The 15,055-nt window shown below is 37.2% G+C and overlaps 7 protein-coding genes across 7 annotated transcripts; 3 read left to right on the top strand and 4 right to left on the bottom strand.

The window, feature by feature from the left end:
* Positions 1-9: 9 nt before the first annotated feature.
* Positions 10-1,638, bottom strand: C9374_007701 (uncharacterized protein; the record flags this gene model as incomplete). The annotated part of the gene is made up of 1 exon (XM_044697696.1): positions 10-1,638. One exon carries the CDS (start codon positions 1,636-1,638, stop codon positions 10-12), a length of 1,629 nt encoding a protein of 542 aa, XP_044546325.1.
* Positions 1,639-1,866: 228 nt separating this feature from the next.
* Positions 1,867-3,297, bottom strand: C9374_007700 (uncharacterized protein; the record flags this gene model as incomplete). Its single annotated transcript, XM_044697695.1, has 1 exon — positions 1,867-3,297. One exon carries the CDS (start codon positions 3,295-3,297, stop codon positions 1,867-1,869), a length of 1,431 nt encoding a protein of 476 aa, XP_044546324.1.
* A 1,657-nt stretch (positions 3,298-4,954) lies between these two features.
* Positions 4,955-6,595, top strand: C9374_007699 (uncharacterized protein; the record flags this gene model as incomplete). The annotated part of the gene is made up of 1 exon (XM_044697692.1): positions 4,955-6,595. One exon carries the CDS (start codon positions 4,955-4,957, stop codon positions 6,593-6,595), a length of 1,641 nt encoding a protein of 546 aa, XP_044546323.1.
* Positions 6,596-6,768: 173 nt separating this feature from the next.
* Positions 6,769-11,183, bottom strand: C9374_007698 (uncharacterized protein; the record flags this gene model as incomplete). Its single annotated transcript, XM_044697691.1, has 2 exons — positions 6,769-10,184; positions 10,253-11,183. The coding sequence occupies 2 exons, from the start codon at positions 11,181-11,183 to the stop codon at positions 6,769-6,771; spliced, it is 4,347 nt and encodes a 1,448-aa protein (XP_044546322.1).
* A 263-nt stretch (positions 11,184-11,446) lies between these two features.
* C9374_007697 (uncharacterized protein) lies at positions 11,447-12,385 on the top strand (the record flags this gene model as incomplete). The annotated part of the gene is made up of 1 exon (XM_044697690.1): positions 11,447-12,385. The coding sequence occupies one exon, from the start codon at positions 11,447-11,449 to the stop codon at positions 12,383-12,385; it is 939 nt and encodes a 312-aa protein (XP_044546321.1).
* Positions 12,386-12,522: 137 nt separating this feature from the next.
* Positions 12,523-13,532, bottom strand: C9374_007696 (uncharacterized protein; the record flags this gene model as incomplete). The annotated part of the gene is made up of 3 exons (XM_044697689.1): positions 12,523-12,774; positions 12,830-13,227; positions 13,316-13,532. The coding sequence occupies 3 exons, from the start codon at positions 13,530-13,532 to the stop codon at positions 12,523-12,525; spliced, it is 867 nt and encodes a 288-aa protein (XP_044546320.1).
* Positions 13,533-13,748: 216 nt separating this feature from the next.
* On the top strand, positions 13,749-15,014 carry C9374_007695 (uncharacterized protein; the record flags this gene model as incomplete). The annotated part of the gene is made up of 1 exon (XM_044697688.1): positions 13,749-15,014. The coding sequence occupies one exon, from the start codon at positions 13,749-13,751 to the stop codon at positions 15,012-15,014; it is 1,266 nt and encodes a 421-aa protein (XP_044546319.1).
* Positions 15,015-15,055: the final 41 nt, after the last annotated feature.

The raw sequence follows: 15,055 nt of genomic DNA, 5'->3' as shown, positions 1-15,055 counted from the left end.
CGTCAACAATTAAAACACTGTTTTATTCTTTTCTGGAGTTGTGACCATGTCATGAAGCTCATCGTCATTGATCAGCTCCCATGTCATCTCTGCTTCAGGATTGTTTGCAAGATAGTGATCTTTAAAACTCTCGAACGTCTCCATTAACCCTTCACTGAACTTGGGCCTGGGGAATGCTCTGACTTTGGAGTCTTTAACAGCAGCTAAAAACCGAGCGTAACCATGTTTGTTTTTCGAATTCAGGATCTTCTTGATGACGAATGCAGATTGCACTTTCAATTCTACAAACGAAACAACAGTAACTTTGCATGCATGCTCAGCTGAACCAAATGATTCAGAGCTCTCTGAAGAGTCATCCTCCTCCGTGACAGAACTTTGTCTTCTACTATCACCGTAATTGTTGGAAAATGAGCCAGAGCTTGAAGCTGCGTTCTGTCCATCCAATGAGCTAATCGATGATGAGCTAGAGCTAGGATTGTTTTTCAGAGATGATATACTTTTTCTCTTCAATTCCTTTTGTTTTGTGATCTGGGCGTTGAGTGGACAATCTTGCATGAATGTTGATGATAGAATTTTAAAGCGTATGTGTGACTTTCGATTAGGAACGAGCAATGACTCTGTAGACTTGAGCATGACTCCATACGTCTGTCTTTTTGTGTCATAGATAGTTGTAAGAGCAGCTACTGTCTCACGTGGTTTCATAATCCAACTGAAACCTTTCATTTGCATCTGAATATGGAGTATAGATTGAGCATACTTGTTATTAGGAGAAATTGGATTGAAATCTACTTGATTGATGCTCTCAACATCTAAAATTTCTTTCCTCAAATGTGTATGTGCAAAAACGTTGAACGCTTCCTCTTTCTTACAAGGAACAATAAAGATTTGTTTCATTAATTTTCCAGTCATTTTCTCTTCACACTCTAATTGGTCATTGAGACAAAACTCTTTTTTAGAAAGATAGCAAGCTCTTCTTCCATCATCTCCGACCTTCACTTCATCCCACACATCCAAGTCATCGTTAAAACTCATGAATGAGAAGAATTGAATATCTCTATCACATATTGGACCATCAAACTTGGGAATAAAGTCCATATATTTGTTGTTTTTTTTGGTGGCAATCATTGAAATGAAAGAGATATCTTTGTGTTTGAGAAAGTTTTTGAATTGTTGTGATGTAGTGAACCGAGGATAATTATCGTTTTTCAAATTATAAAAGATAGAGGATTGTATCTCATCAAAAATGTTGTCCTGAATTAAAACGGCCTTTTCGTTTTGCAGTTGACCTGACTGCTCAAAGGCTTTGACTGCATTTTGTCTGAACTGAGAGGAAATGTTAATTTCATGAGGACTATAGGGTAAAATGTAATTCTTGAATATAGCGATGGCTTTCTTTGCTTTGTTTTCTTCAAATTTCAATCGTTTATACTCTTCAACATCTTCATAGAATAAGAATGGCTCTTCGTTGTGTTCTTTTTTCAAATATTGTCTGAATTCTTCTTTTGCTTCCGAAACATCAAAGATGGCTTCAAATGGAAAATCATACAATTGATAGATTTGTTCAATGTCAATATTTGAATGGTTTCTGCGATGATGGCCATGATGACCGTGATGATGTGGTTGATGATGGTGGTGCATTTTTTTATGAGTGCACTAACGGTTGTCGGTTGACCATGGATTGGATGACAATCCCAAACGACGTTCTTTTTTCTAAAAGCGTCAATCAAAATGTTGTGATACGCAATCCAAGAGAGCAAGATTGATTCTTCTTTTATTTTTATCCTCCGTTGTGCACAATTTCCTAAATGCCGATGACAAGATTTTGGTTGGTGCACGCACACACGCGCACACACACATTGAAACACATTAATGATCATTGTGTGCAACAATTTCATGAAGCATATCATCTTCTTCGTCTTGTAATTCCCATGTCATTTCAGTTTCTTTTGAATCATTCGATAAATAATATTCCTTAAATGCATCGAGTGTATCCAAAACTCCCTCACTGAACTTGGCACGAGGAAATCCAAGAGATCGACTCTCTTTGATTGCATTCAATAATCGAGTATAGACGAGCTTATTCTTGGTTTTGAAGAGTTTCTTTTTCACTGTCTCTGAAGGTATTTTGAGATCCAAAAAGGAGGTAAAGACTAATTTACAGGCATGTTCTGCAGATGAACCAAAAGAGGAATCAGAAGAGGACGAGCTGCTACGTAAATCATCCAATGTATCACCATGATTCTTTTCAGAAGGAGTGGTTGTAGTCGATGATAGCGATGGTTGTGAGAGTGATGATGATGAACTGCCACTACTATTACTAGTACTCGTACTCTTCTTGTTGGATGATTTCTTTAAAGAGGATTCACTGGATTGTTTTTTAAGAATCTTGTGACTTGTAATGGTAGTACTGGTTGGACAATCAGTAAAGAACGCTGCATTCAATACTCGAATTCTGACATGAGATTTACGAATCGGTACCATGACAGTTTCAGTCGATTTCATAATAAAGCCTAAACTCTCTCTCTTTGTATCATAGACACAAGTAATTGCGGCCACTGCTTCACGTGGTTTCAAAATCCAACTAAAACCTTTCATTTGAAGTTGCATTTGAAGAATGGTTTGAGCATACTTGTTATTCTTGGAAATTGGAGTATAATCTACTTGATTAATACTTTCAATATCTAAAATTTCTTTCCTCAAATGTGTATGAGAAAATACATTAAACGCTTCCTCTTTCGTACATGGAACAATGAATTTCATTTTCATTATTTTACCATTCATGTTTTCTGATTGACCCAAACGATCATTAAAATAAAATTCCTTTTTCGATTGATAGCAGGCACAACGAGCATCTTTGGAAACTGAAATTTCGTCCCACACATCCAAGTCATCATTAAAACCCATGAATGAGAAGAATTGGATATCTCTATCACAAATGAGGCCTTCAATTTTTGGCACATATTTCATATAGGTCGTGTTTTTCTTGATGGCAATCGATGATACAAATGCAATGTCTTTGTGTTTGAGAAAGTTTTTGAATTGTTGTGATGTAGTGAACCGAGGATAATTATCGTTTTTCAAATTATAAAAGATGGCTAATTGAATTTCATCGAATACATTCTCGGAAACGAGCATGGCCTTATCGTTTTGCAGTTGAGCGGATTGTTCAAAGGCTTTGACTGCATTTTGTCTGTGTTGAGCGGAAATATTCACTTCATGAGGACTATTGGGTAATAGATAGGTTTTAAATATAGAGATGGCTTTCTTTGCTTTGTTTTCTTCAAATTTCGAGGACATACCTTTTAGCACCTTACACCTTACACTTTAGTGCCGTTTGCAATGGCACGTAGTCCCAAAAAGGAGATACAAATAGCACTTAACACTGGAGTGCCAAATGCAAACAGCACCTGACACTTGAGTGCCGAGTGTCATCAGCACCTGTATATTTTTTAATTTATTTAAATATTATTTTGAAATTACAAACCTCCGTCTTCACGGTTGTGAGCAACGGGCCTCAAAATTCTCTTCACTACACAATCATCATCGAGTATAGGAAACAGCATCACGAACGCAATTTTTGGACAATTCGTCTGACAACGACAATACCAAATGATCATCTACGAAATTTAGTTTATGGAGGGAAGAATAGACTCACGCTCATTTTCTAAGGTGAAGCGTTGTGAGGCAAGTGGTTCAAATAATGTTCCACCGTTCAGCACCTGTTTTCTGAGTTGATGTTGCGCCATACAACACGGCGTTGAAAGAGATTGAGATGAAGTTGTCGAACAGGATGTCAGAGCTTGCTGAATGAACTTGAGAGACGATTTATGTTGAGGAAAAACACTTGCAGTACATGTAGGAAAACATTTTCATTTGGTTCAACAGGGGAGTGAAACTTGCCAGCTTTTCTTCATAGTGACATGTACTTTTGTTCAATTGTTACAAAAACGGTGAGAAGAACAAGAGAATGGTGCTCAACACTGTTGTTGGCTGATGTAATCGAATTTGAGTGATTTGGGAATGACGGTAACAGCAAAAGTCAAGCTGAAGCAATCAGAAGGGTACAATTAAGGGAACTGGAATCAGTTTTTGTTTCGTAGTCATACTTCTTAACGGCTGAGTCTATCATCATGAATGAAAGGTTAACATATCATCTTTTGTGCCTCCCAACTCCTTTCATACGAAGGTCCAAGCTAACATACGAAAGGAAAGTAGATGCATGAGATTAAATCATGCCTTTTTTTTGTTTGATAGATTCGTTTGAACACGAAGTAGAATGGTTAGGTTCACAAACTAGTACCTCCATTTCAATCAACATCCATTTCGCACCTTACACTCAAGTGTCAAATACAAATAGCACCTTACACTCAAGTGTCAAATACAAATCACACTTCATTCATTTGGCACTCAAGTGTCAAATGCAAACAGCACTGACACTAAGTGTAAGGTGTAAGGTGCCAAAATATAACAACTCTCAAATTTCAATCGTTTATACTCTTCAACATCTTCATAGAATAAGAATGGTTCTTCGTTGTGTTCTTTTTTCAAATATTGTCTGAATTCTTCTTTTGCTTCTGAAACATCAAAGATGGCTTCAAATGGAAAATCATACAATTGATAGATTTGATCAATATTTAGACTCTGATTTTTGTGAAGATGATGATGGTGGAGTTTCATTGGATGTCGTTGATAATGATGATGATGGTGTGAAAGTTGTCAACTGACAGATCAGTATGTGTGACGGACAAATTGTTGGTCTCTAGTAAGAATTGATGATGACAATTTTTTTACAACGATGGAAAATCATTAGATATGTTTGTGTTGTCATACGGAAGAGCTTGAGTTGTTCAAGTAAATATAAAAGTTCGTTTTCGCTTCGAATACGAGCTGGAAGTTTACACATGAAACAACGCCTTGATGAAAAGCCGAAATTAATTTTGAATAAATAAAAAAAATGTCTTCATCATCAAGCGACGGACAGAAAAGTATTCACGAAGGCTTGGAGTCATCGGATAACATCTTCTCATATATTCTTGCATTACCACCTTCCGAGTTGGACGCCTTGTATGATCATACTTGGACGTGCAAAGCTGTGTTCAGATTTCTTTCCGATGTTGCAAAGCAATATGTGATGAGAATGTTGTTTTGCGCAGAAATACCTCGAAAGCAAATACAATTGGATGTACCAAAAAAATTAACCAATTTATCTGGATATTTGGATAGTAGCGGAGGATCAAAGAAAAATCAAGAGCAAGATCAAAAAGCACTTTTAAAGCAAATTCAAGATGCGCACGAAAGTGCTTTAGCTCAATTGATAAAATATAGAATTATTAGCCTTGTGTACAGCGACACACACAAGGAAGAGTTTTTTGTCATGAATAACCATTTCCAACAAACATTCAGAAAATTAGTAACCAGTACTACTCATAGCTTGGTACCTACAGCTTCTCATAGCCACCATCATCACAAGAAAAATAGAGAATCAAAAGAAAACGCAGATCACATGACTGATGAGGGTGATCATCACGAACAAAACAATGCCGAATCTGAGTTGGAGCCAAAGAAGAAGAAGCGAAAAAAGCACAAACCCAAAGATTTAGATCCTGAGTTTCTTCAAGACTACTCTAAGAGAAAATGGGAAAATGTTTTATTGTATCTTGTTGGAACTGCAGTTGAAACAGAGCAATCCTTTTCAGAAAATGTTAAAGAACTGCTCAAATGCTCTCAGCTGATCAAAAGATCACAGTCAGTTAAAATCACAAACGAAGGTTTTCAATTTCTCCTTCAAGAAACTAAAGTTCAAGTTTGGAAGCTTTTAAAGCAATACTTGGAAACAGCACAAGGAAGAAATCAAAGCAAGAATGAAATCCTTAACTTTATTTTTGAGTTGGGATTTTTAGAAATTGGAAAAGAATACAGTAGTAAGGAATTAACACCAACTCAAAAAAGTGTACTAGTAGATTTTAATGACCTGGGTATAATTTATCTTCCAAGAGACAAGAAGAAGAGAATTAAGGATAAATATTACTTTCCAACCCCATTAGCTAAGAACTTGACAATATCCGTTTCAACCAGTTATGACACGGTCACCTCGTTTGGAGTTTCAAATAAGGAGACGGGAAGCGGTTACATTATTGTAGAAACTAATTACCGAGTATATGCCTACACCAATTCTCCTCTGCAAATTGCTCTCCTTTCATTATTCATTTTCCCAGAATATCGTCTTCCAAATCTAATTGTTGGACTTATCACCAGAGCTACCATCAGAGAAGCCCTTAAGAATGGAATTACAGCTCATCAAATTTTGCAATTTTTAAGATTGAATGCCCACCCTATTATGAGGCAGAAAAAACCAGTTGTTCCAGATACTGTTTCAGATCAAATTATTTTGTGGGAAAAGGAAAGAAACAGATTGAAGAAGACACAAAGTGTTGTTTATGACAAATTTACAAGCATCAAAGACTTGGAGAACACCATTGAATATGCCAAGAGTATTGGTGCATTGTTGTGGAGCAGTACTGAGCAGATGATGCTTATTTGCAGAAGGGATAAGCATGAATTGATGAAAAAGTTCATCTCCACTCACACACATTAAATTTGTGTTGGTTGCAGTAAAAGGTGGAGGTCTCTTCTTTCCCCTGCGCAAACACACCATCCAAAATTTGAAGTTCAAAAAAAATACAGGGATGGGTTTATTGAAGAATAAACAAATTATAGGTACTCAATTGTCCGACGAGAGTGTGTCTAATGGGTGTGTATGTGTGGGGTTTAAATGTTGTCGGAGTTGAGTTCGCCAAGCTGATTGCTACATGTTTCCCAAGCAGTTGCAAATTTTGCAGTTTTGGGTTTAATTATATATCCTCTAGCCTTCTTGAGTACAGTAGAACTGTTCCAAGTGGCGTTTTTGTAACAACTGCCAACATAAGCAGCGAATGAGAGATATATTTCATTTAGCCAATCAGTCAAGGCTGGGGGAGATAGGTCTAGTTGTTGGAGAGATTCGTCTTTGATACTACCATTCCACTCCATTGGAATACAAGAGAGAGAATGGTTAGAGGGAAGTCTGACAAGCGGGGCGTTGAATTTGAGGGAACTATTGTCCCATTTTGTGTATAATGATTTGATTTCTGGGCTACACATGGCGCATGAGGTGAATACATGTTCCCAGTTGGCTTTGGTGTTGCAAATGTGGCAATTAGGGTAATCTTTTCCGAAATTTCTAAGGATTTCTGCTTTGTGCAGGTGAGCAAATAACAGTCGTTGCTGGAATGGTTTGAGTGAATAATTGTTCCAAAAGGAGATGGTACATGGATGCCAGATTCTATTATGGTCTAAGGTTCCAAGGCCAGAAATGCTCATGGTTGATCTATCACTGTTTAGCAATTCAGTTCTAGGGTCGACAGGGGTTTCGTATTCATTGACAAATGAATATCGTTCATCAATGTATTGGAGAGACCAATTATTTTGAGCAGCAATATTTTTCACGTGGTTCCAAAATGGTTCGTTAAAAGTAGTATCTTTCCAAGCAGCCAAAGCTATATTTTTGGTGATGGAGGATGAGGAATTGAATAATCTAACTGCTGTGCAAATAGGTTCAATAGAGAATAAAATAGAGGGGCGAGTAATACCAAGACCCCCAATTTGTTTGCAATTAAAAACGACTGATTTTGATAATGTGTAATCTAATCCAATAGCCTTTCTGATAAAATTAGCAACCATAATATCTGCTTTGTCTAGAGAATTCTTACTGATTCCATTGAAGCTACAGGCATATCTAGGCAATGATATAATTTTAGACATAATTGTAGTGGTGATACTGTTGAGATATAGATTAGAAGTTTTAGCTGATGCAAGTCGATTCGAGATTTTGTTGACTGGGTTATCAGAGGACCAAGAAAGATTATCCTTAAAGGTACATATACCCCCAAGGTATTCAATAGAAGTAGACGAGGCAATTGTATCCTGTCCAATAGTGACTAGGGCTTTAGATAGTTTAGATTTAGCTGTAATAGCTAAGAGCTTGCATTTCTTGGGAGCTAAAGCGAGTCCTATTTTCTTTAACTCTCGGCCGAGGCTTTTAAGAGAGGAATTCATTTCAATCTTAGTATTAGCTATCAATAAAATATCATCGGCATATAATAATAAAAGGATAGTAATATCAAATATTTGGACTCCTTTTAGTTTTTCTTGTATATTAGTTGAGGAGTTAATATAGAGATTAAACCATGCTGGACTTGAAGGGTCGCCTTGTGGGACTCCAACATTCGCATCGAAAGGGGAGGATAGGAATCCGTTAACTAGTACTTTCATAACGCTATTGGAAATCATGGATGTCAAGAGATTAATGACAGAGCTACGGAAACCATGTTTTTTGAGAATGCTGATAAATCTTTTATGGATTACTGATCCATAAGCATTTTTGATATCTAAAGCCATAGCGAATACTTCTTGTTTGTGCTGACATTTGTATGCTAGGGCAGTCCGAAGATTGATAAGGTGCTCTAATGTTGAGCCTTTTTTCATGAATCCTCGCTGAGCAGTATGGATTAAATTAGCCTCTTCAAGGATATTCATGAATTGTTTGTTGATAATAGAAGAAAATAGGCGATAGATCACAGATAATACTACTATAGGTCTAAAGTCTGATAATTTTGTAGGCATATTGACTTTGGGTAATGGGAGTAGAATACCAATACCCAATTCTTTAGGAACCATTTCACTGTCAATTGTGTGATTGATACATTTTGCAAGTACTTGGAGCGAATTGTTGTCTAGAATTTTCAACAACGGCACCGAGATATTATCATAGCCAGCCATGGAATTTTTTGTTTTAGAAATAACTTTACCCAACTCTTTGGCAGTGATATGTTGGAATTTCCATTGGGCTACAGTATTATTTTTCTTGATTTCCGGAAGGGTTTTAGTCACTTCTTGTTCTGTGTTAAACATGGCTGAAAAATGATCTACAATTATCGAGTTATGGTTACTTTGGACTACATTGAGTATAGAAGAACTGACTAATTCTTTTCTGAAGGCATAGGAGTACGGTTGTTTAGAGCTAAGATTGTTAATTCTATTCACGAAGACCCGTTTACGGTCAGCCAATAGAGATCCAATAAGCTTGTTAAGCGAGGCTTTAGCTTCCTCTAATTTAGCCTTAATATTGTTGAGGCTAAAATTATTATTCAAGAACTGGCTGGTGACAGTAGAGACATATTTACGCTTATAAAGATACTGTTTCAAATCAAAAATGATCGTCTGAAATTGTCTAACATTACGATTATCAGTAATCAATGAAGGCTTGTCGGTGCTAGGAGAGCCATATTTCTTCACAATTTTAGCAAGGGTATTTTGGGCTTCTAAGAGAGTGCTAGGGTTGTCCATAGCAAAATCGTTATTAATTTCCTTCATCTTGGATTGCAGAGTTTTAGGATGAATAATATATTTGTTGAACTTTTCTGGGAAGTCTAAAATAGGGTTACTGGGAAAGGAGATAGTTAAAAGTTTGTGAGAATAAGCAGTAGAAACATCATCTACATTAGAATAATCATTGTGGGAAGTAATAATATGGTCCGGGCGAGAAAAACCATGAGAGTATTTGTTGCGTTGAGAGAACGAAGGTGTGTTTGGAATGGGAACAACATCAAAGAGCTTCAATTTGTCACATTGGTCAATTAATAGTCGCTCATGGGCAGCATAGGATACCTTATTGAATGTTTTAGTATTGGCATTCAAGTCTCCCAATATGACAATACGTTCACCATGCAAGACCGCTGTTTGAGCAGCAATGTTGATAATATTGAGAGCCTTATTCATGAATTCTAATTTGTTTTTGTTAGCCGGGCCATACCAATTGAAAATACGGACCACACCTAGGCATTTATGTTCCAAAATGACTTCTGATAGTCTGCCTTGAATATGCTCGATGAATTGGAGTACCTTAATAAAAGGTGACGGTTTGACAATAGTAGCAATTCCTGCTCCATTATCTCCCTCGGTGGCGTTGGAAGTATAGACTAAGTAGCCACGAAAGAAGGACCTGAAATACCATACATTCCAATAGTCTTCCGTACTGGATTTTAAATGAGTTTCCTGGATATTAAGGATATCCAGTTCATATTTTCGGGCTAGGGTAAGTAATTGAGATTGTTTTACCCAGCCAACTCCTCCGAAATTAGCAGTACCTAAATTGAAGGAGTTTCTTATAGAATGAGAGGCCATTAAAGGGAATGTCGGCCCTTCTTATGCCCACTTTTACTCTTGCGAGTAGTAGTGCCTAAGAGAGCGTTGACTTTTTGGTTAATTTCTTCAATAGCTTTGTTGATCTTATTAAAGCCTTCAGTGACCTTTTTTCCAGACCAGACAGCCATTTCCTTTGTCAATTTTTGGAGAGCTGATGACATTTCAGACATTTGTTTTTCAACAGCTTCCATTCTGTGACTGATGGAGTTGGCAACTCTAGTAGAGAATGAGAGGTTTCTGAAACTATGATTTCCAACTTGGACGAACTTGGTAATGTTATTGGTGATTTGATCCTTTTTGACACCAACAACAGCCACCTTATTAGCCAACTCGATACTCTCAATCTTGACTTTCCATTGGGAACTAATGGCACCCTTGAGTTTAGGAAGATCTTTTTCTTTACCGTTAAAGGCGATACGGAAACGAGAGATATCTGTTCTCATTTTGGAAAGCTTAAATTTCTTCAAATGATTGGCTGGTAATTCAATATTAGTACCAATAGCCCAAAACTCTTGATCATCTATCTTGCTAAAATTGATGTTGTTGATAGAAGTACCAAGAGTTGAGATAATAGAGTGCATATTAGTCTTATCTAAGTCTTTGTCGACCTTATAACGGAATGACGTTTTGACGGTTTGAGGAATCATGGTTAGCTTGGACTTAGCACCAGAAGATATTGCTTGGTTTGCCAATTTGCGCGACTTGAAGAAGAGAATAATGCACTCCAATTCACTGACAACTCTACTACCGTACAACGCATCGGCATTCATTGCGACGGTTGCAAGGACTTCTTCGACAGAGTTGGTAGTAAAGGCCACCACTCTGAAGAGTTTATGATGTCGCTTCAGTTTGGTAGAATGGTCGTCGGTCATGGCCGAGGTACTAAAAACTGAGACGCCAGAGGTTGTAGTAATATTAGAGACCTCCGGTTGCGACAACATAGGAGAGTTGCATACAGTGCTGGGTTGTATTACCGACAAATTGGCTATATTGACGGAGGACGGAGTTTCTAAAATTTCGTTTTCCATCTCCTCTCTCAATTTATCATGTGCCGATTTTTGAGCAGAGAGAGATTTGTTTGCAGTATGCGGGCGATCAGCGACCTCTTTGATAGAGGCGTGATGGCGAAGGTGATAAGTGTCTTCATCGCCGAGGGCGGTTTGGTTTTCAGACATTTTTTCGAAGACCTTGAAGTTCAAAAAAAATGATCACCAACCCAACACCCGAATCGGAGCAACAACGTAACGTCTGGGCATCCATGGACGATGCTCCAGAAGAAAGCACAAACAACAACAATACAGAACAACAATTTCAAAATGCCAAGACAGGTAAAATTAAACGAAAGCTTTATGCTCTCAAAAAGACAAGAAATGAACCCTATGATACATCTATGGCCGATGCTTCGTCATCGACTTCGGCTCCATCAAGCAATTTTGAAGAGGAGGAAACGTTGCAAGTGGCCGACTCGTCCAATAATCAAACTGAAGAGAAAGGCTCATCATCGAGAAAGAAAAAGCATCAACACCACCATAAATCCACTCCAGCTCAAAAAAGCAATTACGTTGCTGTCCGTATTGCAAGTAACCGTTTCACTGCTCTCAAAACCGAATGGGAGTCCATATATACACCAATTGTAGAGAAGTTGCATTTACAAGTGAGAGTGAATACTAAGCAACAAAAGGTTGAGATCCGAATTCCACCAAAGAAAGAGACCATGTCAACAACAGAGGAAGAAGATGACACCGAAGAAAATGAATCATTGAAAAACTTGACAAAGGCTAGAGATTTTGTTCAGGCCTTCATGCTTGGTTTTGCTGTAGAAGATGCTTTAGCTCTCTTACGGTTAGACGATATTTATATTGAATCATTTGACGTCAAGGACGTGAAACGTTCATTACAGGGAGACCATTTGAGCAGAGCTATTGCTCGTATTGCTGGTAAAGGAGGTGCAGTGAAATTTACAATTGAAAACGCCACAAAAACTCGTATTGTTGTGGCTGACGCTCGTATTCATGTGATGGGATCATTTGCAAATATTCAACTTGCTAGAAGCGCAATTGTTGATTTGATTTTAGGTTCTCCTCCTGGAGTTGTTTACAATCGTCTGAGAGTGGTGAGTCAACGACTGAAAGAACAATTTTAAACAGTTGAACACCCATAAACTTTTGTGACAAGTAGAACCCCTATTATATTTTCATGCAAACTAGTACGAATTTACTCGAGCTTGTAACTCACACAGATGAGTAAAACATTTTCAAATCCATCCATCAATGCATTTTTCTATTTTTTAGCCTTCTTGTTTGAAGATTCCCCAGTGGTCTCCTCATCTTCTGTTGAGCTGGAGGAACTTGGGGCCTCCTTTCTCTTCTTTTCAGTACCCAACCAGTCGATCTCTTCATGACCAAGCTTTTTAAGTGCTTCATTCACCTTTGTGAAGCTTTGAACATCATTGAAGCTCTCTACTGCAGGATGATTTGCTTCAACAAATTCTACCTTCTTGGTTCCTTTTTTAGCCACCTTATTAATCATGGTCTTGTTTCAAAATTAAATTGAACAATTACAATGCTGGCATGAAGCAACAACTTACTTTTAACTTTTTGGCATTTCCTCCCCATAACACAAATACCAAGCCCTTAGTGGATTCTTTGACAAGTGTTTCAACAATTCCCTCAACAATTGGTGCCCAGAATTTGGTATGTTTGTTGAGCTCATTCTTATCAGTGCCACTAAATGTCAATGCTGTATTGAGCCACAATACATTTTGTTTCATGGTGTATTCAAACCAATCGGGTGGATCCAATAACTTGAGTTTGGCAATTTGTTTTCTCATTGTTTCCACTTTATCACTTGAGTTCAAATGTCCAGTACCAATTAAAACATTCTTGACGATATTTCTGAAACTTGGGGACATGGCATCCGTCCACTTTTTGATCTGACCGTCATAAAAAGCAATACCAATTGCACTTTCTTCTCTTGGATAGGGGTCTGCATTCATCATGGGATAAACAACATGAAATAATTAAAAATATTGAATTTAAAGAAAACATGAACAACATATGAATACACTGCATACCTTGACCGAAAATGACAACTTTACATTCCGAAACAGAACTCATCTCGTTGAGTGCTCGAAATGTATTTTCCAATTTGGGAATAATATTAGAATCTCTGTTTTTTCCGAGAAATTTTTCTACATCGGGCTGTTTTTTGATAATATCAGGCAAATTAGTTGATCTCCATGATTCATTCAACAACAATTCCATGTCAACGTTTGATGACGAAGCAGACATTTTTTTTGTGATGGTTTGGGGAAAGAAATTCCTCTTCGTAATGGAAAATAATGTTGATGATGAAACGTGAAGTAAACGTCCTTGAACGTTTTGATCATGTGGGCAGAGAAGTGAAAAGATTTTCAATAAATTGCCTTTGGATGGTTTTATCATTGAAAATATTTTTATTGATTGAATTGATCGAAAAGAGAAGGTTTCCAAACATCACTGGAAAAAATGCCTTTATTACTCGAACATCGTTCTGCCATCCCTTCTTCTCTCTACACTCTATTGATAGGAAGTGGTGTTGATAGTGTGGAAGAAGTTGTGTTTTCAAACATTGGCAATTTATTGAAAAAGATTTCCCGATTTTATGCATCATCAATATACGAAAAAGGAAACCGAAGAGAAATTTCATCGGAATTACATAATCAACAAATCGATGTAGGACAATCACAGACAGAAATGAGACAAGATATTGTGATGGTGGAAGATGACGATGAAAATCAAGAAAAAACTAACACATCGGATTTATCCAATATCAAGTTTGATCCAGCATTGGTTAAAAAGCAGCTCTATATTCTGCAAGAATATTTCATCAGCAGATACGCTCCAAAGTCTGTGAGCGTTGAACAAATGTTATTGAACAATGAAAAAGCTCAAATCCAGCCTCTCAATACAGGAAGCGGTACTTTGGACATGCTTCTTGGCTCGGGAATTCATGTTGGAGAGTTGACAGAAATTTTGGGTTATCAATCAAGTGGAAAGACTAGTTTATGTATGACAGTTGCTCTCAATAGTATTATTGAGAAAAATTCAAATACTGTTCTGTGGATTAGTTCAAACTCCTCTTTTAATGCTCGAGATTTTGCTAAACTTTATGAGGCTAAAAGCACTCTTTACCGAGAGCAAATACGTCAATCTCAATTAGAATCTCAAACCTCAAACTCTGGTGATGCGAATGATATTTGTTCTCTTTGCGAAACACTTCACAAAATTAGAGCTCTTGATATAATGACAGCTCTTGAGTTGAAAAGCACTCTTTTAGAGCTTGTAAATATAATAGAAAGTGGTCAAGATGTTTTCTACAATACTTTAAGGCTAGTAGTCATTGACAGCTTGTCTGTCATACTTTCACAGCTTTTTCCAACTAGAGTTAATTCAAAAATTTCAGAAAAAGAGGATTGCAGTTTTGATGAGCTTATTCGACTAATGAAGAAAATTGCAAGAAAATACCATATTGCATTTCTTTATACCAACTATACCATCAACGAAACTGAGGATAGGACCACCCTTGGAGAGTCATGTAAATACTTTTCACACGTTCGTTTGTTATGTAAGCGTCTCGAGAAACAACCCATCCAAGAGGAAGGTACATTCTTTGAGGCCAAACTTATCAAATCTCCTAGAAGATCCTTAATTCATCCCAGAGTTTTCTTCCAAGTTATGAGTTTAGGAGTTGTAGACGTTATTGACACGAATGTTCTGCCTCTGTGCCTTTGAAAACCATACTTGAACTCCAACCGGCTTCAACAAATTGATTG

Source organism: Naegleria lovaniensis, assembly GCF_003324165.1.
Source record: "Naegleria lovaniensis strain ATCC 30569 chromosome Unknown tig030, whole genome shotgun sequence".
Taxonomy (NCBI): Eukaryota; Heterolobosea; class Eutetramitea; order Acrasida; family Naegleriidae; genus Naegleria; species Naegleria lovaniensis.
This window is presented reverse-complemented; position numbering and strand designations above follow the sequence as displayed.